Raw genomic sequence first — 27,618 nt, forward strand, 5'->3', positions numbered from 1 at the left:
TGCGGTGCTAGCGCTCCCTTCACATCTAAAGTGCTGAGCCCCGGTGCTCCCACAGGGCAGGAGCCCCCTGCCCTGAGCCCGGGTGCCCAAGAGTCAGAAGCCCCAACTCTGTTCCCGCCCCCCCACGGCCTGGAGCCCTGACCCCCCTCCTCTCCCCCTGCAGCTGCAGCCTCCCAACCCCCCCAATGTGGCTGAAGTCCATAACCTCTTCTTCAAAGTTACGGAACATTTCAGAGTTACGGACAACCTCCATTCCCGAGGTATCTGTAACTCCGAGGTTCTCACTGTATTAACTTTTTACCCACTTTTAACTTTTAGGCACCCCTAGAACGCCGGCGCCCCTAGGCACATGACTCCTGTGCCTAAATGGAAATCCGTCCGTCTAGCCTGGCTAAGGGCTTGATCCTCTACAAAGTGCTGAGCACTCTGACCCCAATCCAGCAAGTCACTTAAGTATATGGTTAATTTTAAGCGCTGGAGTAGTGCCATGCCCTAAGTGACCAGGTCCTGATCCTGTGGACAAGCACTTGCTTAAAGTTAAGCATCCAACTAGGGTTGCCAGGCGTCCGGTTTTCGACCAAAACGCCCTTTTGAAAAGAGACATTCGTGGCCCCGGTCAGCACTGCTGACTGGGCCACTAAAGGTCCAGTCAGCAGCACAGTGGGGCTAAGGCAGGCTCCCTGCCTGCCCTGGCTCCGTGGCTCCCAGAAGCAACCAGCATATCTCTCCAGCTCTTAGGCACAGGGGCAGCCAGGAAAGTTCTGTGCACCGCCCTCGCCCGCAGGCGCTATCCCCGCAGCTCCCATTGGCCGTGGTTCCCAGACCAAGGCAAGCGCAAGGGTGTTCGGTTTTCTGCAATCAGAACATTGGCAGCCCTACACCCAACTAACACCACAGGCCTAGGCACCTTCTTCAAATTAAAAAAGTGCCTGTTTGCAGGATTTGAGAGATGTGAACAGTAAAGAAGGGGGGGGGGTTATTTAGGGTGGGACCAGAAGGCTCCCATTCTGAACCTCTCTCCGCACATGTCACAGAGGAAGAGCACGGCTTGTATCCTGCCGGTCAGTGCAGTGCTCTGCTTCAGGACTCACTCTCTGCTTGGGTCCAACAGGAGCACAGAAGAAGCTTGTTGGCTTCACAGCAGCAATGAAAACACCTACCAAACAAGTGCAGGGCAGATCTGCCTGTGGCTGAGCCCACATGTCACACAGGCTAACTTGATTCTACCAGTATAGATGCTACTGCACCCTTTGCAGCCACTCCCTCTCCCCCTCCCCCAAATTACACCGATCCACCCTGCACATTCAGCACTATGGAATCAAAACTCACCTATCTTAAGGCTGTACTTAAATATCTGAAGCCCGCACGCACACAAAGGAAGTTGGTCAGGCAGCAGCCAACCTCTGAACGTGTGCATGGGAGTTCACAGTGGTTGGATTTGGAAGCGGAGGCTCATTTGAAGCAAAAACAATGAGGAGTCCGGTGGTACCTTGAAGACTAACAGATTTATTTGGGCATAAGCTTTCATGGGTAAAAAACCCACTGATGCAGATGCAGTCTTGTGGATACAGACTAACACAACTACCCCTCTGACATGTGAAGCAAAGAAACCACTGACTCAAACAGGTCAAATAAAAATGCAAGGCAGCTGACCAACCCCGCATGCTGGCTTTCACACATTAGTTATGTCGGTGGTATGTGTTCTGCAGACTCGCCAGCTCACAGCCGGCCACGCATCCCACGCAGCACCTTCCTGCTGTACTGCCCCCAGAGCACCCCGCACACAGAACGCTCAGCAATCGCGCCGCATGACAGCCCAGCTCTGACTCTAGGCAAACAATGCCCCAGGGCGCTCGTGAGAAAGATCGCGCCCAGGAGCTTGCGAGCTAACCCCCTCTTCGCATGGGACTGAAATTCTCCCCAGGGGGAGAACTACCATAAAGTCTATAGCACTGCAGCCTCAACCTGTTCTTAAGCTCCTTGCTGAAAGGAGCCTTCTCCCTCACACTCGACCCAGCTTTAGAACTTCTTGTCTTTAATGGTTCACCTATCAGACACTTTCCAAGAAGGATGGTTTTGTGCTTAAGGGGCAGGCATAGGCAACGGCAGGCCTAGGGTCTGTTTCCACTTCTAACAGTGGCCTCATTTTTCCTACCTCAAGCAGGAGCTGTAGGGTTCCTGTTACATATGCCACATAGTCACATTATACGAAAATCCTTTGTTCTTTCTTTTTTGTTATAAAAACAAGCCCTACCTTTCAGGCATGCACTAAGCTGTCCTCTGAACTCAAATACAAGCATCCTGTGTGGTTTACTTTGGCTTAAGTTCATAAGTGACCAGTCTCTCACTGCTCCTTCCTTCCTACTAACTTTCCATGGTTGCTTTTGCTGTGACAGTAAGGGTTGTTTGTTTCTCTTGGTTTCACTCTGCAAAAGAGGCTAGAGATGGAAGAGGGGGAGGATGGTTACACAGCCCTACGCTTCAAAGGAAGAAGGAAAAGATCAAATGGAGGTAAGAATAACATCTCCAGACTTTATTTCTGTGCCATGTACCACCAGATAATTTGATTTAGCGCAGTGGTTCTCAACCAGGGGTCTTGGGCCTCCTGGGGGGCTGCAAGCAGGTTTCAGAGGGTCTGGCCTGCCAAGCAGAGCTACCATTAGACTCCCTGGGGCCCAAGGCAGAAAGCTGAAGCCCCAAGGCCACTGCATGGGACTGAAGCCAGGGGCCCTGAGCCCCACCACCCAGGGCTGAAGCCGAAGCACTGTAGCTTCACGGGAGCTCCTGTGGCATGGGGCCCCAGGCAATTGCCCTGCTTGCTACCCCCTACGGCCATGGCGTTTATATGCAGAAAAACAGTTGTTGTGGCACAGGTGGGCCATGGAGTTTTTATAGCATGTTGGCGGGGCCTCAGAAAGAAAAAAGTTGAGAACCCGGGATTTAACTGAGAGTCAGGACTAGAACTGGGCAAAAATTTTTGGACAGTTTATTTGATGAAAAATACAGTTTTGGCTGACCCAAAAGTATGTGCAAATTTGGTACAAATAATATTGGCCGTTCACAAAACAGTGGAGGTTGTGGTGCTGCTGCAAGCCCCCCAACCTTTAGCCTGGGGGTGGGATGCAGGTGATCTGGCTTTGAATCCGTGCTCTGGAACAAAGCCAGAACATCCTTTATTGAGTCACCAAAATTTTTAAAAAAATCAAATCAGGTTCAGTTCAACCTAAACCAGTTTTTTCCCGTGTGTTTTTTTTTTTTAACTGCCACCAAACCAAAAGATCAGTTATTTGTGCAGCTCTAGTCAGGACTGCTTGAGTACATCTACATGGCAAGCAGAAACCCACAGCAGCGAGTCTGGGTCTAAAGACTTGGGTTCGCAGGGCTCATGCCACCAGTGCAAAAATAGCTGTGTAGATGTTCAGGCTTGGGCTGGAGCTTAGGCTCTTTCTACACAGCTATTTTTAGCAGTATAGCATGAGCCTGAGTCCATAGACCCAGGCTCTCAGACTTGCTGCCGCATGTTTCTGCTTGCTGTGTAGACGTACCCAGGAGCGGCGCCAGGGTTTTTGCCGCCCTAGGTGGGGGGTCCTTCTGGTCTTCGGGGCACTTCGGCGGCGGGTCCTAGAGCGCAGAAGGACCCCCCGCCGCAGAATTGCCTCCAAGGGCGGCAAAATGCCGCACCCCAAATTCTGGCACCCTAGGCAACCGCCTAGGTCACCTAAATGGAAGCGCCGGCCCTGGACGTACCTCTTGGGTCTTTATCCAACTCTGCCAATGGCTTGCTGCATGACCTCCAGTTAAGCATGCTCTTTAAACTTTCTATACCTCAGTTTCCCCATCTGTAAAATGTACTTGTTTCTGGATGTGGTGAAGCTTCATATTTATAAAACGTTTTGAGACCCTTCAATCAAAAGTGCTATAAGGGTGCATAGGCATATTTATTTTCAGTATATTTTTATTTAATGAGATTTGAAAATGCCATAACCACAGATAGATTAGAATCCTTTGAACAGGGAGGGCATGAGTCCTCTTTCACTCATATGACAGTGGAGTTACTCCTGATTTACACCAGAATAAGTGAGAGGAGAGTCAGGCCAAGAGTCTTAACAGCCTTACAGGAGCCCCATTTGCACATCAGATAATATCTAATATGCCTAGCCTATACCGGCTGCTTTTGTAAACACTTTTGAAGAGAATGACTAGGTAACCACTTTTCCCTGGCACAATTGAAGCCACTGATAGGATTTGTCACCCTTCCATGGGTTACTCTTTGATAAATTAATATTTAATAATTTAATAATAATTAATACATGTTAGTTATAAAGTCAGTATATCAGGAAGTCATCACAAAATGGTGCCTTAACCCACAAGTTCCTGCCCATTTATGTAAACATCAGCTAAAGCTCCACAGAGAGAGAGAGAGCGTGCGGGCGTGTGCTATCCCAGTGCAGCAAAACAGAAATGTGATCCTTAAAAAACAGAGAAAAAAATTACTTTAGGGCAATTAATAACCCAAAGCTAATTACATCTTTCGCTGTTCTCTTAGGAGAGTGGTCATCTAGCAAATATTTGGGGAGCGGTTTACAGAAGGAAAGGACTGCAACTCAGTGGCTCTCAACCTCTCCAGACTACTGTACCCCTTTCAGGAGTCTGATTTGTCTTGCGTACCCCCAAGTTTCAATTCACTTAAAAACTACTTGCTTACAAAATCAGACATAATAATACAAAAGTGTCACAGCACGCTATTATTGACAAATTGCGTACTTTCTCATTTTTACCATATAATTATAAAATAAACCAACTGGAATATAAGTGTTGTACTTCCATTTCAGTGTATAGTATATAGCGCAGTATAAACAAGTCATTGTCTGGATGAAATTTAAATTTGTACTGACTTCTCTAGTGCTTTTTATGTAGCCTGCTGTAAAACTAGGCAAATATCTAGATGAGTTGATGTACCCCCTGGAAGACCTCTGTGTACCTATGGTTGAGAACCACTGCTGTAACTTATCTGATCTCTGAGTAAAATGGAAGCAAGTATATTTGTATCACAGACCTAGAGAATGTAGAGTAAGAATTTAGAGGGTGAGGTGTGACTGAATGATTTGGGAGTAGTGGGAAATGGGTTGCAATTATTTTTACTTCTAGAGCACAAGCTGCCATGCAGCTCCACCTCAGTGGATTGAATGACTCAAGGAGATAGCATACAGAAACTTTTATCTCTAGGGCACAGTTTACATCCACTCTCAGGTCATGGGGAATGGGTTAAATAGAGCCTTCACCTCTGCAGAAGTCATCTTTTCCAATGTTGCCCTATGCATGTGGAGATTGAGTAATTCAGGGGGGCTGGAAGGGGACACTGAGCCACTCAGCTTTAGGTGCCATCAGTTCCTATCTATTCTATGCAGGTCAGTAGTGAGTGATCAGAATTCATTCCCATCTGCCAGCTGTTCAGTGCATTGTGTGAAATTATTTAGGGTTGCAGTCTAATACCTGATTGGACAATTGTCCACATCACAAAACCCACTCCCATGGCTGGGATTGCTTACCTTTAATTGGCTATCTCCCAAGGAATGGATGGGTTACACAGACCGAATTCCCTACTCAGCCCTGGAAGAGGGATCACGATCAAGTCACTTTGATGGGGGGGCTGATGTGTTGGAAACTTGTACTGCCATTGCTCATACTATACCTGTTTGGAGAGAGATACAAAGAGCTTCAGGTTCCTGGACTCACAACCCAGCACTTTTCACCAACACTGTATTCACTGAAAGTAAACCAACAAAGAACAAAATAGAGCTAGAAATGTCCTCTTTCTCCAACCAGGAGGCTGGTACAAGCTCATTGACTATGGGAGGCTTGATGGTATAGGTTCATAGTTCAAAATACTTAGTCCATAGATTCATAGATTGTAAGGCTAGAAGGGACCACTGGGATCATTTGGACTGACCTGTATAACACAGGCCATAGAACTTCCCTAAACGAATTCCTCTTTGAGCTAAACAGGATTTCATTTTTCCTCTGATGCTTCAGAGGAGATTGAAACATCCACAATGCCCCATGTGAAGCACCATTCCATTATATATACCATGAAAGGAAATTTCTTCCTGACCCCCAGGGAGTAGTTTATGCCTTGAAGCACTAGGAATGAGGGAAATATGTAACCCTTGTAGAGTCACTGCAGATGCCATTCTTATATTTTAATTCCTACAGAGCTATTTGCCTCAGTAGTAACCCAGGTCAGTGCCTTCAACTGGGCAATTCTAACTTTCTTTCCTTTCAAGTGCCCCCCTTGCCTTCTGTTATGGGTTAGGATGAATAAAAGTGCTCAGCTGGCCTTTGCCTTTGTGGGTCTCTTCCTGTTTCTAACCAGGTGTCGGCAACCTTCGCACGCACCCATCAGAGTAATCCGCTGGTGGGCCATGAGACATTTTGTTTACGTTGACCGTCCGCAGGCACGGCCCCCCGCAGCTCTCAGTGGCTGCGGTTTGCCGTTCCTGGCCAATGAGAGTTGCAGAAAGCAGTGGGCCGCAGGAACGTGCTGGCTGCTGCTTCCCACAGCTCCTATTGGCTGGGAACGGCAAACCTCGGCCACTGGGAGCTGTGGGGGCCGTGCCTGCGGACAGGCAACGTAAACAAAATGTCTCACGGACCGCCACCGGATTACCCTGATGGGCCACATGCCGAAGGTTGCCGACCCCTGATTCTAAACTATGCTAACAGCTCCTTCTGTGTTTGCAGCTTCTTCCAGGTCTTCTCCATTTTGCCATCCCTTGACCATATCCCTAGGAGTAGCGGTGATCATTCTGCTTGGGACTGTGACAGGTTTGGTTGTTCTGAGTAAGTTCTGGCTCCTTGTTTCAAAGCCAAGAAGGGGAGGGTAAGTTCAATAATGGGTGAGACATGCCATTTTTATGATCACATCTTCCATCCCTAATCCATCTGCCCTGCATATTACACTGGAAACACAACAGCTAGAGATTTCTAGCGCTCAGCCATTTTAATTGATGGAAGGAAAACAGAGCCCATTGAAGAGGGAAAGAGTTTGCATTTAGAAAAGCTTGGCATCTTCATTCACTGCTCCTGCTACTTGTCCATTTGGCCAGATGAGACAAGTGTAAAGCAATGATTGAGGCATAAAAGCAAACCTCTGCCACAGGCAATTCGGAGAGACAATCAGGCCATCTGTGGCAAAAAAAGGGCAATATTAGATGGGCCTCATTTTTCCTCTATCAGCTCATCACAGAGTGACACTGCCCTTAGGAGTGAGCAGGGCCAGTGCCTCTGTGACTCATCAGCTGTCTCCCAGTTGTTTTAAAAGAACATAAGAACGGCCATACTGGGTCAGACCAAAGGTCCATCTAGCCCAGTATCCTGTCTGCTGACAGTGGCCAATGCCAGCTGCTTCAGAGGGAATGAACAGAACAGGTAATCATAAAGTGACTGTGATCCATCCTCTGTCACCCATTCCAAGCTTCTGGCAAACAGGGGTTAGGGGCACCATCCCAAAAGAGGGCACCTGGGCTGAGAGGGAGAGAAACCTGGTGAGTCAGAGCTCCCAGAGAGCAGGAGATGGGAGGAGTTGTCTGGTAGAGCCTGTAGGGAGCAGAGAGCTCTCTGCAGGCCTTCCCTGGAAAAAGGTGGGAATTATTAGGAAGGCAGTGGAGGGGCTGGCTAGCTGACTTTCCTGAGCTAGACCGACAAACCAGGAGAGAGCTTAAGGCTGAGAGCAGCAGAGGGAGATGCCTGCTGGCTCATGGAGCCAGAGACCTGAAGCCGAAGGGACAGAGAGGGCAGAAGGCTGGGAGAGAGGCATGGTGAGGGATGCCAGAGCCTGTGGTGAGGGACGCTGATTGATTTGATGTTGGAAATATGATTATGGGACTTGGGTTATGGGTTATGTGCATGGGACTTTGGTAATTAACCCTGCAAGGACTATGGTTGTACTCAAAGATTGTTTGGACTATTTACTGGGGACTCTGAGAAAGGGGAAACTGAGGCAGGTGTGCCTCTCATGCTGTGGCTTGCTGTAGAAGGGCACTCCAAGCGAGGTTGCCGTGTGACACAGCTACTCATTTTGCTTAATCCATTACATGTATTTATATCTCTGTGTGTTTTCTATTTAAGTCTTTCAAGGCTCTAGTCTCAGCTGCCTCAACAGTGCCCAGAATTTATCTGAGGAACTCAGTGGAAACAACCAGAATACGTCCGATGACCTTCACAGAAGTACTGTGATGATGCTGGGCAAATTAAAGGAACATTTTTGTGGGGAGTTAGAGAGTGGGAAAGCAGGTAACCGCCTCATGTGATATTCTCCTTCCTGTGCATCACTGAAGCATGCAGAGACCTGTATCTTTATTAATAATAGTTCATAGTTTTATGACTGCAGGCATTTATAAAGCCCTAATCACTGTAGTACCTTGGTGCACTTTGAATAATTTAGAGCAGGTTTAGAAACAACATTTCCCCCTCTCCCCAAATAGACAGTAAATACACTATCACCCTCTGCAGCACCAAACTGGCTACCCAAAAAGGACATGGGGTGGACCACCTAGCGGCCTGAATGGCATTCCCACAACCTGCACTTCCTATAAAGTCTGAACAGAGAGATGGATCTTACATCACACTTCAAATGGAGCCAGGCTCAGATCAGATATTTTTTCTAGCAGAAGTGAATTCCAGAGGTGAGGACAGGAACATCCTATCTATGGTGCCCAGGAGTAGCCCCCCTCAGGCAGGCGGCAGGAGCATTCCTGCTGAGCATAGGTGCAGTGACTGGACAGAGAGAGAGAGAGAGAGAGGTGGGTCCTAGAAACCGCTTTATAGGTGATGATCAATGCTTTGATGTCTTGGCACCTCAGGAAGAGAAAGGAGCATGGGTATAATAAGCTGCTGTTGCTCTGCACCCTTCAGAAAGCGGGCAGCTGCATTCTGTATTAGGTGAAGCATCTAGCTGGTTTTTCAGGGAGTCCCCAGGTAGTGTGTGTTCCTGCAGTCTAGCCTTGAGTAGACACAGGCAGGGATTGCCATGTCAAGTTCCACATCTGAGAAGAAAGGATGGTCTGTGAAAGAGAGAGGGAGCTGGATAATGAGAGGGAAAAAGGAGGGTGGAGATACTCCATTCATCTCGTTATAGGACTCTTTCTTTACCCTGTAGAACATGCCCAGTGTGAGTACTGTCCACTTGGATGGGTTCTGCGCCACGGGAAATGCTACTACTTCTCAGAGAAGAAAAAAAACTGGAGTGATAGCGAGAGGTACTGCAACTCACAGGCAGGCAGCCTGGCTGTGATTGACAATGAGGAGGAGAAGGTGAGAAAACACCTCATTCACATTTCTAATGGAGAAAGGGAGAGCAATCCAACAAGGAACATAAGAAATACCATACCAGAAGGAAGTCAAATGTAGCTCACTTCCTGCCACAGAGGGTCAGACCATCATATGGTCTGTATCAAGCTCCTGACACACCGGACATGACCAGGAGTGCATTTGTCCAGGGTCTCTTCATCTACTGCACCATTGATCTGATCCAGTAGTGGTGCAGTAGATGAAGAGACCCTGGACAAATGGACTCCTGGTCATGTCTGGTGTATCTAATCCATTATTCTCTCTCAGCTTTTGCCATAGTGGAACAGACCAAAGGCTCATCTAGCCCTGTATTTTGTCTCTGACAATGGTCAGTGCGAGATACTGGTGGGATGTATATCCACAATGCCCTGTTATTATACTGGGGAATGAGGGAATTGCTTCCTTGAAAGTCTGTCTTCTCTGATTTTTTCACTGGGGGTCCTGTTGTGACAACTGGTCTATAACTTTTGCCTGCTTAGAAAATTACCATGGAAAGTAGGTTGTTATTTTCAATTTTAAAAACTTTATAAATGGGTGTGAAAGAGTCAGAGACTGGATTAGCCTAAACCAAAAAGACCACATTGATATAATCCAAGGACTGTTGAAATTATACTTGTTAAAACATTATGTGGTGCCAGATATTAATGAATTAAAAGTGGTATGTCAGTTATTAGGCCTAATTGCTGAACAAAACGATGAGGGATGGACTATCCCACCCACCATTCCTTTTGTGAGTCCTTAAAGAAAAAGACTTTGGGGGAGAATGGAGTGAGTTTCACCATCATGGCTGCCACCCCCACCACCTCCTGGGATCCGTGGGCCTCCATTACCCTAACCTGAGGGTATGCCTGCACAGGGATAAAAACCCACGGCTGACCTGGGCCTGGGCTCCAGGGCTGACAAATTACTACGTAGATGTTTGGGCTCAGTCTGTGAGAGTGGAGGGTCCCAGAGCACAGGCTCCAGCCTGAACCCAGACATCTACAGAGCAATTTTTAGTCCCATGGTCCAAGCCCCGCCAGTCTGAGGCAGCTTCTGTGGATCTTTTATCCCTATGTAGACATACCCTGAGAGATGTCCTGACCAGACTAGACCAGAGAGTGGTACCCAGATGACATTGCCACCTGTACCAGCTCCATCTGAATCTCAAATACCACCTGGGATGAAATGGGATCTCCTTTAACAGTAGCAAAATCCACTCCAGCTCATTTCAACTAACCTTCTCTTTTGCCCAAAAAAGACAGCTATCACCATCTTTAATAGCATCTAAGAGAGTGTCAGACAAGTGGATTTTCCTTTTAAACCTCTCTCCAGCTAAAAGGAAAGAGAATAGAAAATGTTGTTAAATTAAAAGCTTTAATTAAATACTTTACATTTCAAATGATTTAACTGTTTTTCCTTCTCTTCTGTATCTTTTAATAAAAGGTTACAAGGATTTTTAATCGTGTATTTGCCATGGCACTAAGTAGGCTGATGTCTCTGTATGCCAAATCATGGACCTTTGTTTAACACGGTTTAATACTGGACAGTGAGTGGGTTATGCTAACACCTTTAGCCCATATATTCCATGTAAATTAATACAACAGTCCGGGGAGGCTGTATTGCGTGAGATGCTTTGTTTTCTTTTGTATGTTTTGTGAGCACTGTCGCCCATCCTGGAAAGTGTCTCCATTGTAGCCACCTTTCTTGAACTGTATTAATGCTCTTATTTTTAAAACAAATTGGGTTTAATTTTTGTAACTATTGAGCCCTGGATCCTCTCTTCTCTCTGCAGGGAAGTGAGATTATGCCAATAAGGCACCAGGTCACTTCACAAGCTAACCAGAGTCCCTTCACAGTATCCTACTTCTGTCTGAGGACAAAGTACAATAATAGAGAGCTTTCTATCCAAAGCATATTAGCGTCAAAGAATCCTGGAAAGGCCTTATTATTACTATTATTATTATTATTTATTATTATTAGGCTGCACTTAGTCCAGTGCCCACACCCCACTAGCCAGTGCAGTATTATTCCTTGCAACATATGCTCACTGTTGCTCTTTAACTCATTTCTTTAGAAGTTTCTAGATATGGTGGTTCAACCACTTCCCAGGGAACTGTTATGTATTCACAAGGGGAAGTGAGTGTTACACCCAATTGATATGGGCTCAGAAAGAATAGTCTTGCAGTTAACACACAGGTCGGGGGGAGTCAGGAGTCCTGGATTCTATTCCTACTCTTGTCACAAGCTTGTATGACTTTTCAAATTACCTAAACTCTTTGGGTCAAATTCACCTATGTTCAGAAGGTCAGAAACAGTGTCTAAGCACCACTTAGTGGCATTCACTGACCTGCTGCACAGGGTGAATTTCACTCTTTGTACCTTAATATCCCCATTTTTAAAATGGGGATAATAAGACTTAGCTGATATTTATAAAGAATCATAGAATATCAGGGTTGGAAGGGACCTCAGGAGGTCATCTAGTCCAACCCCCTGCTCAAAGCAGGACCAATTCCCAACTAAATCATCCCAGCCAGGGCTTTGTCAAGCCAGGCCTTAAAAACCTCCAAGGAAGGAGATTCCACCACCTCCCTAGGTAACGCATTCCAGTGCTTCACCACCCTCCTAGTGAAATAGTGTTTCCTAATATCCAACCTAGACCTCCCCCACTGCAACTTGAGACCATTGCTCCTTGTTCTGTCATCTGCCACCACTGAGAACAGCCGAGCTCCATCCTCTTTGGAACCCCCCTTCAGATAGTTGAAAGCAGCTATCAAATCCCCCCTCATTCTTCTCTTCTGGAGACTAAACAATCCCAGTTCCCTCAGCCTCTCCTCATAAGTCATGTGCTCCAGACCCCTAATCATTTTTGTTGCCCTCCGCTGGACTCTTTCCAATTTTTCCACATCCTTCTTGTAGTGTGGGGCCCAAAACTGGACACAGTACTCCAGATGAGGCCTCACCAATGTCGAATAAAGGGGAACGATCACGTTCCTCGATCTGCTGGCAATGCCCTTACTTATACAGCCCAAAATGCCGTTAGCCTTCTTGGCAACTAGAGCACACTGTTGACTCATATCCAGCTTCTCGTCCACTGTGACCCCTAGGTCCTTTTCTGCAGAATTGCTACCTAGCCATTCGGTCCCTAGTCTGTAGCAGTGCATAGGATTCTTCCGTCCAAAGTGCAGGACTCTGCATTTGTCCTTGTTGAACCTCATCAGGTTTTTTTTGGCCCAATTCTCTAATTTGTCTAGGTCCCTCTGTATCCGATCCCTACCCTCCAGTGTATCTACCACGCCTCCCAAACTTGCTGAGAGTGCAGTCCACACCATCCTCCAGATCATTAATAAAGATATTAAACAAAACCGGCCCCAGGACCGACCCTTGGGGCACTCCGCTTGAAACCGGCTGCCAACTAGACATGGAGCCATTGATCACTACCCGTTGAGCCCGACTAGCTAGCCAGCTTTCTATCCACCTTACAGTCCATTCATCCAGCCCATACTTCTTTAACTTGGCGGCAAGAATACTGTGGGAGACCGTATCAAAAGCTTTGCTAAAGTCAAGGAATAACACATCCACTGCTTCTTCTTCGAGTGCTTGCTCATATCCATTCCATTAGGTGACTCCCAAGCCCAACTTAGGTGGTGGGGTCGGAGTGAGACATTGCTGTGTGCAAAACCGCTGATCCGAAGGCAGCATCGTCCCTGGACTGCTGCACTAGTGCATAGTGAGCTGTAAACGTGTGGACTGATGACCAAACCGCCGCTCTACAAATGTCCTGGATCGGAACTTGCGCCAGGAAAGCCGTCGAGGAAGCTTGGGCCCTCGTGGAGTGGGCGGTGAGATGCGGTGCTGAGACACCTGCCAGGTCATAGCAAGTCCGGATGCAAGACGTAATCCAGGAGGATAGGCGTTGTGAGGAGACCGGTGAGCCTTTCATTCGGTCGGCCACTGCAACGAAGAGTTGCGTCGTCTTTCTAAAGTGCCTTGTGCGGTCAATATAGAAAGCCAGGGCCCTGCGTACATCCAGAGAATGCAAACGTTGATCCTGGCGAGTAGCATGCGGTTTAGGATGAAAGACCGGGAGAAATATATCCTGGTTGATATGAAAAGGGGATACCACCTTAGGGAGAAAGGCAGGATGTGGACGAAGCTGCACTTTATCCTTATGAAAAACTGTGCAAGGGGGCTCGGATGTAAGCGCCCTGAGTTCAGAAACGCGCCTTGCTGAGGTGATGGCTACGAGGAAGGCTGTCTTCCAGGATAGGTACAAAAGTGAACAGGTGGCCAGTGGCTCGAATGGAGGACCTGTGAGCTTGGAGAGAACCAGGTTGAGGTCCCACGTCGGAACGGGCTGACGTTGTTGTGGGTACATCCGGTCTAAACCCTTGAGGAATCTAACGACCATCGGGTTAGAGAATACCGAGGACGCGAGTTCCCCTGGGTGAAAAGCCGATATAGCGGCCAGGTGAACTCTAATTGAAGATATCGCCAACCCCTGCTGTTTTAGGGAGAGGAGATATTCCAAAATGAGAGGGATAGGTGCCTGTAACGGGGACGTGGCTCGTTGTTCGCACCAACAGGAGAACCGCTTCCACTTGGCCAAGTATGTGGTGCGTGTTGAAGGCTTCCTACTGCTCAGCAGAATCTGTTGGACCGAGAGTGAGCATTGTTGCTCTGCCTGGGTGAACCATGGAGCAGCCACGCCGTGAGGTGAAGAGATTGCAGGTCGGGGTGACGCAGCCGGCCGTGGTCCTGAGAGATGAGATCCGGACATAATGGAAGCGGGATCGGTGTCTGAACCGAGAGTTCCAACAATGTGGTGTACCAATGTTGTCTCGGCCACGCTGGAGCGACCAGAATTACCTGTGCCTGGTCTCTGCGCAATTTGAGCAGTACCTTGTGGACCAGAGGAAACGGAGGGAAGGCATAAAACAGGTGGTCTTTCCAGGGAAGGAGAAACGCATCCGAGAGGGAGCCCAGAGCTCGACCTTGCAGGGAGCAGAACACGTGGCACTTCCTGTTGTCTCGAGATGCAAACAGGTCTATCTGGGGAAATCCCCACTTCTGGAAGACGGAATGTATGATGTCCGGACGGATAGACCACTCGTGCGTCTGAAAGGACCTGCTGAGTCGGTCCGCTAAAGTGTTCTGGACTCCAGGGAGGAACGATGCCGTGAGATGGATTGAGTGGGCGATGCAGAAGTCCCACAGGCGAATGGCCTCTTGGCATAGAATTGACGAACGTGCTCCTCCTTGCTTGTTGATGTAAAACATGGCCGTGGTGTTGTCGATGAGAACTAACACACAGCGGCCACGTAGGAGATTGAGAAATGCCTGGCACGCCAGGCGCACCGCCATCAGTTCCCGAACATTGATGTGCAGGGCTAGCTGGGGTGCAGTCCACAGGCCCTGGGTATGGTGTTCGTTGAGATGGGCGCCCCAACCCAGAGATGAAGCGTCTGTGACCAGGTGCAGAGAGGGTTGTGGGGCGTGAAACGGCATCCCCTCGCAAACCACATTGTGATCTAGCCACCAGGTGAGGGAGGTCAGGACCGAGTTCGGGACCGTGACCACCATGTTCAGGCTGTCCCGATGTGGGCGGTATATCGACGACACCCAGGTTTGGAGTGGGCGAAGCCGAAGTCTGGCATGCCTGGTTACGTACGTGCAGGAAGCCATGTGACCCAGCAGGGTGAGGCACGACCTCACCGTGGTAGTTGGGAAGGCCTTGAGCCCTTGAATGAGGCCCGTGATGGTACAAAAGCGGTTGTCTGGCAGGATGGCTTGTGCACGTCCGGAGTCTAGGACTGCGCCGATGAATTCTATTCTCTGGGTAGGTTCTAGAGTGGATTTGTCCTTGTTGAGTAGGATGCCCAACTCGTTGAATGTGTGCACTATTGTGTGGATGTGAGCTCGAACTTGCTCTTTGGTGCGACCGCGTACCAGCCAGTCGTCTAGGTACGGGAACACCTGTATCCCTTGCCGACGAAGGTACGCTGCCACGACAGCCATACATTTCGTGAACACTCTTGGGGCCGAGGATAGGCCGAAGGGAAGGACTGCAAATTGATAGTGCACTTTGCTTACTACGAATCGCAGGAAACGTCTGTGAGGCGGGTAAATTGCGATGTGAAAGTATGCGTCTTTCATGTCGAGGGCGGCGAACCAGTCTCCAGGATCGAGGGAAGGGATAATGGCCCCCAGAGAGACCATGCGGAACTTCAACTTTACTACGAATTTGTTGAGTCCGCGCAAGTCCAAGATGGGTCGCAGACCTCCTTTGGACTTGGGAATGAGGAAGTAACGGGAATAAAATCCCTTGCCCCTTAACTCTACTGGAACCTCCTCTATGGCCCCCATAGCAAGGAGCGTGGAAACCTCCTGTATAAGAAGTTGCTCGTGAGAAGGGTCCCTGAAGAGGGACGGGGAAGGGGGGTGGGAGGGGGGGATTGAAGAAAACTGGATAGCGTATCCCCTCTCCACCGTGCGAAGGACCCAACGGTCCGAAGTTATAAGGGACCAAACACGGTGGAAGTGGGAGAGGCGATCCCGAAAGGAGGGGGCTGGATCCTGGGGGATGACTGGGGCGCCGTCCTCGACCGCACCTTCAAAAGTTCTGCCTGGGGCCTGCGGGTGGCCTTGGTGGCCCTTGGTTCTGACCGGGTTGAGGGCCGGTCCACCTTTGTCTACCACCTCGCCCACGCCTCCGGGCCGAGTCCTGTCTCTGACGAGGTGGGGGGGGGTAGAAGCGCTGAGGCTGAGGCCTAAATGGCCTGCGCTGAGGACCCGCAACATGCATCCCCAGGGAGCGCATGATTGTCCTGGAGTCCTTGAGGCTCTGCAGGCGAGAGTCCGTCTTCTCCGAGAACAACCCCTGTCCTTCGAAGGGCAAATCCTGCAGGGTTTGTTGCAATTCCGGGGGCAAACCCGAAACTTGGAGCCAGGAGGTCCTTCGCATAGCGATGCCCGAAGCCAGGGTTCTCGCAGCCGAGTCCGCTATGTCCAAGGAGGCCTGTAAGGAGGTCCGAGCCACCTTCTTACCCTCCTCTACCAAGGCCCCAAACTCCTCCCTGGACTCTTGGGGAACCAATTCCTTGAACTTCCCCATAGAGTTCCAGGAGTTAAAGTTGTAGCGGCTCAAGAGCACCTGCTGGTTAGCCGCTCTAAGTTGCAGCCCTCCGGCTGAATAAACTTTACGGCCAAACAAATCGAGGTGCTTAGCCTCCTTCGATTTGGGCGCTGCGGCCTGTTGACCATGGCGCTCCCTTGCATTCACTGATGCCACCACCAGTGAACACGGCTGGGGATGGGTATACAAGTACTCGTAGTCTTTGGAGGGGACAAAGTACTTTCTTTCCACCCCTCTCGCTGTGGGTGGGATGGAGGCAGGAGTTTGCCATATCGTATTTGCATTAGCCTGGATCGTGCGGATCAGGGGTAACGCCACTCTTGATGGGGCATCCGCCGCGAGGATATTTACAATGGGGTCCTGCACCTCCACTATCTCCTCCGCCTGCAGGTCCATATTACGGGCCACCCTACGTAGGAGGTCCTGGTGAGCCCGAAGATCTATTGGGGGTGGACCTGTGCACGATGTGCCCGCCACTGCCTCATCCGGAGAGGAAGAGGAAGATGCCTCCGGTGGTAAAGGATCCAAGGGAGGGTCCTGGTCTCCCTGCTCCTGGGCCGGAGCATCACCTGCCCTTGGGTCCAGGACTTCAGGTGGTGCGGACACGGAAGCCTCCATGCCCCCTGGCGGAGGCCGAGAGATGGTGGACTCTGGGGCCCTTCTATCGGAGTGACCCGAGCGAGAGGTCGAAGTTATTGGAGCCCCTTGCGCCTGATGGTACGCCCACGGGGTCCAGAACGACCAGTGAGATGGGCCATGAGCGGGGTCCTCTGCTACCTCCTGCCAATGGCCTATGTCCTGCTCCTCGGCTTGCCCCTGAGGGGGGTATGCCGATCTCGATAAGTCCTCAGAGGAGCGAGACACCGATCTCGATGGCCATGGCGGTGCCGAGTGCGCCGAGACGAATCCCGTGGGCTGCGGTGCCGCACGGTGCCGGTCCGGAGATGTTCTATCTCCACGCGGTGCCGGCGATCGGTGCCGGGATTGCGATCGGTGCCGATGACCTCGCCGGTGCCGGGAGTCGGATCTGGACCTCGACGATGACCTGGAGTAGGCCCGGTGCCGGGAGCGGCCTCTCGACGTCGAGCGTCGATCGTAGCGGTGCCGAGAACTACGTCTCGATGTTGATCGGTGCCGACGATCATAGCGGTGCCGAGACGTAGAGCGGTGCCGCGACGAAGATCTTGGCCGCGAGTACGACCGGTGCCGAGGTGATATCCGGCGCCGGGACTGTGAGCGGCGTGGGGACCTGCTTCGGGACCTGGACCGGTGCCGTGGTTCCAGCCCCTGCGATGGAGGGCGCATCAAGGCAGGTTTCCCCCTAGATTGGACCGGACGAGTCAACGGTGCCGGCGGTGCCGGTGGTTGGGGCAGTGCCGGCTCCGTGAGAGCGATCAAGTCTCTCGCCGTCGCGAAGGTCTCTGGGGTCGACGGGAGGCACTGTATCACCGCCGGTCTCGGTGGAGACCCTGTCTGCACCGGACTCAACGGCCTCGGAGCCGGAGTCGACGGTGCTGGAGGCACCTGTTTCCGGTGCTCCACAGGCGGACGCGGCTCTACCCCCGGCACTGGGGGAGCCGGCGTCTTCGGCACGGAGGTCCCCGTCTTATGGGCTTTTTTATGTCCCGGGGATAATGAACGGCGCCGAGGCACTTGCTGTGATTGCGGTGCCGACGAGGTCCGGTGCCGTGGAGGCTTGTCCGACGCCACTCGCGTGGTCGGAATAGTCAGTGCCGCCGGGGCACTGCGCACCGAGGTGCCAGGTGCCGGGGCCTGACGCGCTGATGGAGCGTCCGGGCTAAGTGCCGCCTCCATAAGGAGTTGCCGGAGCCGAAAGTCCCGCTCCTTCTTGGTCCTTGGTCTGAAGGCCTTACAGATCTTGCACTTATCTGTTTGATGGGACTCTCCCAGGCACTTCAGACACGAGTCGTGCGGGTCGCTCGTTGGCATAGGCTTAGCGCAGGAGGCGCACTGCTTGAAGCCGGGAGCCTTGGGCATGAGCCCGGCCACGCGGCCGGGGGAAAAAGGGGGAGACAACCCCCTTAATCCCCTTGAACTATATAACAACTATTAACAAGTGAAAAAACCAACTATTTAACTATAAACAACTAGAACTATAACTATAACTGTAAATGACTGAATAAGCTAGGGAGAGTGGAGAACAGCTACGCCGTGCTCCACAGTTCCAACGACCGTCAGGGGCGGTAAGAAGGAACTGAGGGGGCGCCGGGTCAGCTGGGGTATATATTCAGCGCCATGAAGGCGCCACTCTAGGGGGCTCCACAGCCGACCCGCCGGTGTTGCTAGGGTAGAAAATTTTCCGACGATCGTGCACGCGGCGCGCGCACACCTAATGGAATGGATATGAGCAACACATCTCGAAGAACAACAGTTACAACGGTGAGTAACCGTCTTTTTCCCCTCATCCACAGAGTCAGTTATCTCATCATAGAAGGCAATCAGGCACGTCTTCCCCTTGGTGAATCTATGCTGACTGTTCCTGATCACTTTCCTCTCCTCTAAGTGTTTCATAATTGATTCCTTGAGGACCTGCTCCATGATTTTTCCAGGGACTGAGGTGAGGCTGACTGGCCTGTAGTTCCCCGGATCCTCCTTCTTCCCTTTTTTAAAGATGGGCACTACATTAGCCTTTTTCCAGTCATCCGGGACCTCCCCTGATCACCATGAGTTTTCAAAGATGATGGCCAATGGCTCCGCAATGGCATCCGCCAACTCCTTTAGCACCCTCGGATGCAGCACATCCGGCCCCATGGATTTGTGCTCATCCAGTTTTTCTAAATAGTCCCGAACCACTTCTTTCTCCACGGAGGGCTGGTCACCTCCTCCCCATACTGTGCTGCCCAGTCCAGCAGTCTGGGAGCTGACTTTGTTTGTGAAGACAGGGGCAAAAAAAGCATTGAGTACATTAGCTTTTTCCACATCCTCTGTCACTAGGTTGCCTCCCTCATTCAGTAATGGGCCCACACTTTCCTTGATTTTCTTCTTGTTGCTAACATACTTGAAGAAACCCTTCTTGTTACTCTTAACATCTCTTGCTAGCTGCAACTCCAAGTGCGATTTGGCCTTCCTGATTTCACTCTTGCATGCCTGAGCAATATTTTTATACTCCTCCCTGGTCATTTGTCCAATCTTCCACTTCTTGTAAGCTTCTTTTTTGCGTTTAAGGTCAGCAAGGATTTCACTGTTAAGCCAAGCTGGTCGCCTGCCATATTTACTATTCTTTCTACACATCGGGATGGTTTGTTCCTGCAACCGCAATAAGGATTCTTTAAAATACAGCCAGCTCTCCTGGACCCCTTTTGCCCTTCATGTTATTCTCCCAGGGGATCCTGCCCATCCGTTCCCTGAGGGTGTCAAAGTCTGCTTTTCTGAAGTCCAGGATCCGTATTCTGCTGCTCTCCTTTCTTCCTTGTGTCAGGATCCTGAACTCGACCATCTCATGGTCACTGCCTCCCAGGTTCCCATCCACTTTTGCTTCCCCTACTAATTCTTCCCTGTTTGTGAGCAGCAGGTCAAGAAAAGCTCTGCTCCTAGTTGGTTCCTCCAGCACTTGCACCAGGAAATTGTCCCCTACACTTTCCATAAGCTCTAGAACAGTGCTTCTCAAAGCCGGTCTGCCGCTTGTGCAGGGAAAGCCCCTGGCGGGTCGGGCTGGTTTGTTTACCTGCCGTGTCCGCAGGTTCGGCCGATCACAGCTCCCACTGGCCGCTGTTCGCTGCTCCAATGGGGGCTGTGGGAAGGGCGGCCAGCACATCCCTCGGCCCGCGCCGCTTCCCGCAGCCCACATTGGCCTGGAGCGGCGAACCACAGCCAGTGGGAGCCACAATCGGCCGAACCTGCCGACGCGGCAGGTGAACAAACTGCCCCAGACTGCCAGGGGTTTTCCCTGCACAAGCGGCGGCCCAACTTTGAGAAGCACTGCTCTAGAATGAAAGGTGTCATGAAACTGCACATTATTATTATTATTATTATTATTATATTTTATTTATGGATTATTTCCCATCAGAGCACTGGGACAACTGGTTACACGTTTTTCTTTCTTTTGCCTTCATTAATATTATCCTGTCAATCTGATTCAGTTTTGCTCTTGTGTCTTCCAGACCTTTATTATGAACAGGATGAAGATGGAAAAAGGCTACTACTGGCTTGGACTCAGTAAGGGGAAGGACAGATGGTTGTGGGTGACTGGTGCCGGATTACCAGCAGAGAAGTATGTTGAATCCATTCCCTTTTATTATTATTATTATTATTATTATTATTATTATTATTATTATTTTATTTATGTATTAATTTAAAACTATTTGGATCAAATAAGGATTCTATTGTTTATGCAACATCTTTACTGCACTAAACAAAAAGATCATAGGTCTGAAGAGACCCCTGACCCATCTAGTCTGGTATTCTGTCTGTGGCAGACAAGGCCGTCCTTAGGATTTATGGAGCCCTATGCAGTATTATTAAACTGGTGCCACTATGCCTGATTGCAGCCTGGGCTCACATGTGTATTTTAGATAAGGATGGTCTTTTGAAGGATTTATTTAAAAAACTATATGTCTGAAGATCGAAGCATTGAAGGCTAAAGATGAATACTCAGATTGTGCATCTAAAAATCTATGCAAGGATTTTTTAGAGATGTGATTTAATAATCTTCAGCAACACACTAATGAAATATTTTTAAAGACAATTTTAAACTAAGGTCCTGTAGACTAACATATTCTGAATAAAGAACAGGAGTACTTGTGGCACCTTAGAGACTAACAAATTTATTTCAGCATAAGCTTTCGTGGGCTACAGCTCACTTCTTCAGATGCATAGAGTGAAACACGCAGACAGAAGATATTTATACATACAGAGAGCATGAAAAGATGGAAGTACGCATACCAATTGTAAGAGGCCAATCAATTGAGATGAGCTATCAGTAGCAGCAGAAGAAAAAACTTTGAAGTGATAATCGAGATGACCCATAGAAGGTGTGAATAAATATTACAGTCATGCACAACTGTTTTTTTCAGTAAATTCAGAAACTGACAGTATATACCTGGGGGTTGGCAAATGCCTGTTAAATGGCATCATTACTACTTGAATGGCTCTTTAACAGTTTCAGTGTTGTGCTAATAGGTCTGGCAGGCTGGAGGCTTTTTCACTTTTAAGTACTAGATCCCCTCGGAAGGAAGACTCACCAGGCTGCAGCAGCCAGCTGTGGTGGGAGCCTGCAGGAAGGGTCAAATTAGAACAGGGATAGGAAGAGGCGGGAGGGTCGACACTAAGACCCTAAGGACAGCCCTGGTGGCAGAAGGCAGTACTTGATGCTTTTGAAGAAGGTGAAAGTCCCGCAGAATGCAATCCTATGTTCAACGTTGCACAACTGGAGCAGGGGTCTGAGCATGGGAGAAATTCCTTCTGTCCCCTACAGGTGATCATTTCATGCCCTGAAACAAGATACTGAGCTACAGCTTCTGTTACTGCTCATGAAATTATGCTATCTCTTTTAAAACCAGATGCATCCGACGAAGTGGGTCTTCACCCACGAAAGCTCATGCTCCAATACGTCTGTTAGTCTATAAGGTGCCACAGGACTCTTTGCTGCTTTTACAGATCCAGACTAACATGGCTACCCCTCTGATACCCTATTTAATTAATTAATCTATCTGTTTTATACTGCTGCCCACCACTGTAGTATCTGGGGCCAGATTTGTAATGGTATGTAGGTGCTTAAAGATGTAGGTAGGCACCTAGTCAGAATTTCAAAAGTGCCTAGGCACCTACTTCCCATTGACGTGAATGAAATTGGGTGCATAGATGCCTAGTGGGATTTTCAGAAGCACCTATCTGCATCTTTAGGTGCCAAATACCTTTAGAAATCTGACCATCAGTGCCTTCCTTGTAAGACCTATACCAAGAGCAAAGTCCCTTGTGGACTTCATAGAGTTGTTGACACTTCTCCCTTTTGGGAGTTAAAACTCTGCTTAGGCTTGGGGTATGGGTTTTGTTTTACATTTTGTTAATTTCCTATTTTTGGTTGGTCAGTAGGTGGAGGTTTAAGGGGTCAGTGTTTTGAGTGTTATTTTTACTGTAGAAAGGCTTTTTCAAAGAGGAAAATTTTGCAGCATTTCCTTAACAGCCAGTCTCTTGATTTGCCTGGTCTCCTCTGGAAGATTGTTCCACAGCCACATCCCGTTGGCTCAGAATACTTTGTGCCCAGCTGTCACGTGCTTTGTTCTGGGATTTGTGACTGCATTGTCCCAGAGGGGGACAGCGATCTCAGCAGTTCATAGACCAAAATTTGATCTTTGATGGAAGCTAGGGCTTAATTCACTAATTGCTTTGAGAAATAGTACCAAGGCCATAAACTGACAGCTGATGAGGAGCCAGGGAGGGGCTTGAATACAGGCCAGATATACCCACAGCTGCCTAAACCATGGAGAGGGGAGGCAGCCACATTCTGTACCAAACTGGAGCCTGTACATTCTCTTCACATTCAGCTATAGATACAGTGAACTACAGTAACCTGGACTGGATGCGACAAATGCATGGCTCACTATTGCCAGGTCCTCATCTGGAAGGAAGGAACTAGCAAGCTAACAGTGAAAGGGGGCAGTTTCAGATACTAATGCTTCTTGGATCCAAGCTTAGTAAGGAGTCCAACTGCCCCCGAGCTTTTTTACCACTTTGAAGAATGGAGGCTGAGTGCCTTCAGTAGAAGGTGGTGACAGTGTCTCGACTAGTTCTTCAAAGCATTTTCCCTCTCCAGCCAGCATCACTTGGGTCTTGCCTGCGTTCAGCTTAAGCCAGTTGCTCTTCATCCAAGAGCTGATCTCGTGTAGACATTTTGACATTTTAGGAGTGGCCATGGTTGCATCAGTTGATATCACATCCCCATCTTAGTCTCTTCCTTCTCAAGATTATACCAGTTTGGATCAGTACTTTCTGCCCACTTATTATTTGTAGTATCATAGCACCTAGGAGCCCTAGTCTGGACCAGGGCCCCACAGTACAAACATTGTACAAACATTGAACAAAAAAGTGGTCGCTGTCCCAAAGAGCTTACAGTCTTAAAATTCCTCCTGTAGTTTGACTTGGAAACAGGATTCTTCATTTCCTTTCCTAACCTGTTGTGTAGAGGTGCTTGGGTTTGTTCTAGATAAAGAAAACATATTGGGCCTTTGCCAAAAGTGGCCTGAAAGGGTTCTGTTTTTTGTTTTGTATTTTATTTTAAATTCCTCCCCCCCCACCCCCCCGCCACACACACACATTAGAAATTCAGGTCTTGTCTACCCTCTCTTAACTGAGAGACTCCATGGACAATGGAAGAACTAGTAGGTTTACGACATCACAAATACCAAAAGCGTGAAACTTGAATAACTGAGGTGGGGGCAGGGCAGAGCAGGAAATCCTTAACCAGACTTTTTAAAACTGTTTGCTTTTTTCTGTTAATATCTATTTAACTCAAATGGTTGGGAGGAAAGCTCTCTTAGTGAAAGCTGTTATTAACATACCCAACTAACACTTCACTGGAGTAAAATCTGCTTCTCTGACACTCTCTTCCATTAAAAAGAAGAACAGGAGTACTTGTGGCACCTTAGAGACTAACAAATTTATTAGAGCATAAGCTTTCGTGGACTACAGCCCACTTCTTCGGATGCATATAGAATGGAACATATAGTGAGGAGATATATATACACACATACAGAGAGCATAAACAGGTGGAAGTTGTCTTACCAACTCTGAGAGGCCAATTAATTAAGAGAAAAAAAACTTTTGAAGTGATAATCAAGCTAGCCCAGTACAGACAGTTAAGAAGTGTGAGAATACTTACAAGGGGAGATAGATTCAATGTTTGTAATAAGAAGAACAGGAGTACTTGTGGCACCTTAGAGACTAACAAATTTATTAGAGCATAAGCTTTCGTGGACTACAGCCCACTTCTTCGGATGCATATATATGCACCCACAAGTACTCCTGTTCTTCTTTTTGCGGTACAGACTAACATGGCTGCTACTCTGAAACCAATGTTTGTAATGGCTCAGCCATTCCCTAACACGGCTGCTACTCTGAAACCTCTCTTCCATTAGGCTTCATGTTTCTGGCAGCAGCGGCAGTCATAGCTGTGTTGTTTGTGGCATGGACGAGATTCTGGCTGAGAGCTGTTTCAACCCCAACAAATGGATCTGTGAGAAAGCCACCATGGAATTTCCAACTGTGAAGAGAGCCTCACTGGACTGAAATCCCCTCCCTGGTCCCAACAAAAGCTTGGTATAAATAGGGCGAGGAGCACTGTTACACCAAACACAAATGTAATACTTTGGGCACAACGTAAGATTTGAGGCTAAAAGACTGAATAGGCCAGAGATTGAACTTCTCTTTTCCCTTGAGCTAGTCCCCCACAGGAGAATCCCTAAAGGTGTATGTAATGCAGTGATCCCCAGCCAGTGTGCTGTCAGGCCCAAACAGCTGTGCCTGGAATTTTTTGAAAAACTACATGAGAACAAGGGGGAAAGCCGCCTTCTGATTGGCCATCTGCCTCACTGCCCCGCCTTGTCCCGGGATGGAGCAACCAATCAGAGCTTCCTCTCTTCCCTCCTCCTATCTTGTGTGAGCAATGGATCAGCTCTTCTGCCCCTCCCCTTCTCTCCTGCAGCTGCCAGCTGGAGGTGAGGGAAAGAGCTCCTGGAGATCGAGGTATGCCATGGCAGAGAAAAGGTTGGGAACCACTGATGTAATGTACAAGGGAGAGGGGGGGAAAAAAAAGTTAGAAAAACTTGACTGAAGATGGAACCTATGCCAAAGCCTAGATACCCAAGCTAAGAATCTTCAGGTTAAATGTCTCCTACAGCATCTTTGTAGAACTATTGGTCTAGTCAACATCACATCCTTAATACTATATATTCCCAAGCTCCTTTCCAAGCAGCAGCAGCAGCGTCTGTAGCCACCCAGGCACCTTTCACCTCTCTGGCTTGTACAGAAAAATTGAATTGTATATTCCATAATTTTTCTTCCCTCTCAAAGCTCCTTGGGGCACAATCTGTTTCTACCCCTCCCTCCCATTGCAGGGCCTGCCAATGAACATTTCCCCTTTGTTTGAGCGTAATTCCATTTATATTTGCTGTTCAGGACCACTAACTTTTTATTTGACTGAAATAGCCAAGTACACAGGCTGTTTGTTTCAGGGAGGTCTTGTGGTGAGATCTAAGAATCAGGAGCTGGAGAGCTGGCTTCTCATCCTGGCTATGGCACTGATTTCCTGTATGGCCTTGGGTCTCTCTCTGCCATAGTTTCCTGATACCTGAAACTGGAATAATGATACTTCCCTACCTCAGAGGAGTGTTGTGAGGCTTAAGTCAGAAATGGCTACGAAGCACTCAGATACTACAGTGATGAGTGCCATAAACAGCATCCATCTGTAATTATTTTGCTCTGGAGGATGGTAGCTATTATTCATACAGGGCTCTGTATAAAAATTGTGAATTCTCATAAAACAAAATTGCTGTTCATTTCTCATGCACACACAAAGTATTCTTTGCAACCAGTAACATATGGGTTGAGATCCTTTGTATTAGACTGTGGAATCCATATCACTCAACCTACGACAACCCAAAATGAGGGGCGTGAAAAAAATCATTCATGCAGGAAGTTTAGAATGCTGTGGGATTTGTTCCTTTTGGGTAAATACCGCTTTCTATAACCGCAGGGCAATGATTCTGTATTCCAGATGTAAGCAATTTTTCAACCATGAAAATGAGGAGACACCAGGTTTTGAGTTGTGCCAGAATGTTCCAGAATGCCGTTCTGTCACTTTTTTGTGGTGGAGTTGAGTTTGGCAGTGCACTGGGGTTGGTTGCCTCTCACTAGCTCACTCCATCCCAAGCCAGGGAAAGGTGCTTTGAGGGATGCACTGGGGACTTGGCCAGAGATCCATGCTGCTGATAGATTGCCAGTGCCAGCAGGGAGCCTGTGGTGGTGTCACAGGACAGTTTTTCTACATTTTTCCCATGGCAAACAGATTTGTAGGATCCCTGCATATGACTCATACTACTTCTATAGTGCAACCATCATTTAGAACAGCGTTTGTGGGTTGGGACCCCAAAGTGGGTCTGTGACAGCACCCCCCATAAGGCTTTATGGAAATATGCTTATGAAGATATATGACATAACTGGAATATGTTCTGTGCTACATATGCCATGTAACATATCTATGTAAAGGTTATGATCTACTGAATCTATTAATCCTATTTGTATGCATGTATCATTTTTGTACTCAAAGTTATGAATATTGGCCAGGTACTGGCTTGATTTCTAAATAACCTTAGTAGAGCATTTGGTCAGTTCCTGGAGAAAGGATTTCACAAAGTTAATTGCCCAATCAGGAAGCACTTAAAGAACAATGCATCTTGGAATGCTCCAATCCACATAAGAAGTCTTCCTGGAGACATTCAAGATACCATGTGGGCAATGGCTTCTGCCTGTAAAAACTGTGAGTCATGCATGGACATGTGACTTCCCCAGGTGACTCCAGAACTCCATCTTGGAGCTGGACTTTGCATAGGAGAGAGGAGGGGGTCTCCACCCACAAGAGAAAGTCTATTTAAGCCCATGGGAGACCCCTCCATTTGGTCTTCAGCTGGCTAAAGAGAGAACCTCTCCACCCCCAAAGATACCTGAAAGAAACTGGAACAAAGGACAGTGACTGCAAGGGGTGTAAGTGATTGCTGGATCCAGACTAAAAGGAGATTAGTCTGTAAAAGGAAGCATTCTGGAACTGGTGAGGATTTTGTGTATTCAGTTGGATTAGACATAGACTGGCATGTTTTATTTTATTTTACTTGGTAATTCACTTTGTTCTGTCTGTTACTACTTGGAGCCACTTAAATTCTACTTTCTGTATTCAATAAAACCACTTTTTAACTTATTAATTAACCCAGAGTATGTATTAATACCTGGGGGTGAGGGGGCAAACAGCTGCGCATATCTCTCTATCAGTGTTATAGAGGGCGAACAATTTATGAGTTTACCCTGTATAAGCTTTATACAGGGTATAATGGATTTATTTGGGTTTAGACCCCATTGGGAGTTGGGCATCTGAGTGTTAAAGATAAGAACAATTCTGTAAGCTGCTTTCAGCTAAGTCTGCAGCTTTG

At 48.4% G+C, this 27,618-nt stretch overlaps 1 protein-coding gene across 1 annotated transcript; it reads left to right on the forward strand.

Moving 5' to 3' along the window:
- The first annotated feature begins 2,336 nt into the window (after positions 1–2,336).
- Positions 2,337–27,339, forward strand: LOC103307068 (natural killer cells antigen CD94-like). The gene is made up of 6 exons (XM_065565127.1): positions 2,337–2,511; positions 6,742–6,840; positions 8,128–8,292; positions 9,158–9,312; positions 20,584–20,693; positions 24,556–27,339. Exons 1-6 carry the CDS (start codon positions 2,445–2,447, stop codon positions 24,704–24,706), a joined length of 747 nt encoding a protein of 248 aa, XP_065421199.1. The 5' UTR covers positions 2,337–2,444; the 3' UTR covers positions 24,707–27,339.
- Positions 27,340–27,618: the final 279 nt, after the last annotated feature.

This window comes from Chrysemys picta, chromosome 1, assembly GCF_011386835.1.
Source record: "Chrysemys picta bellii isolate R12L10 chromosome 1, ASM1138683v2, whole genome shotgun sequence".
Classification (NCBI taxonomy): Eukaryota; Metazoa; Chordata; order Testudines; family Emydidae; genus Chrysemys; species Chrysemys picta.

Coding starts and splice junctions, on each gene's coding strand:
- LOC103307068 (XM_065565127.1), top strand. CDS start 2,445: ATGGAAGAGGGGGAGGATGGTTACACAGCCCTACGCTTCAAAGGAAGA. Junction 2,512..6,741: donor AAGGAAAAGATCAAATGGAG/GTAAGAATAACA, acceptor CTGTGTTTGCAG/CTTCTTCCAGGTCTTCTCCA. Junction 9,313..20,583: donor TTGACAATGAGGAGGAGAAG/GTGAGAAAACAC, acceptor TGTGTCTTCCAG/ACCTTTATTATGAACAGGAT.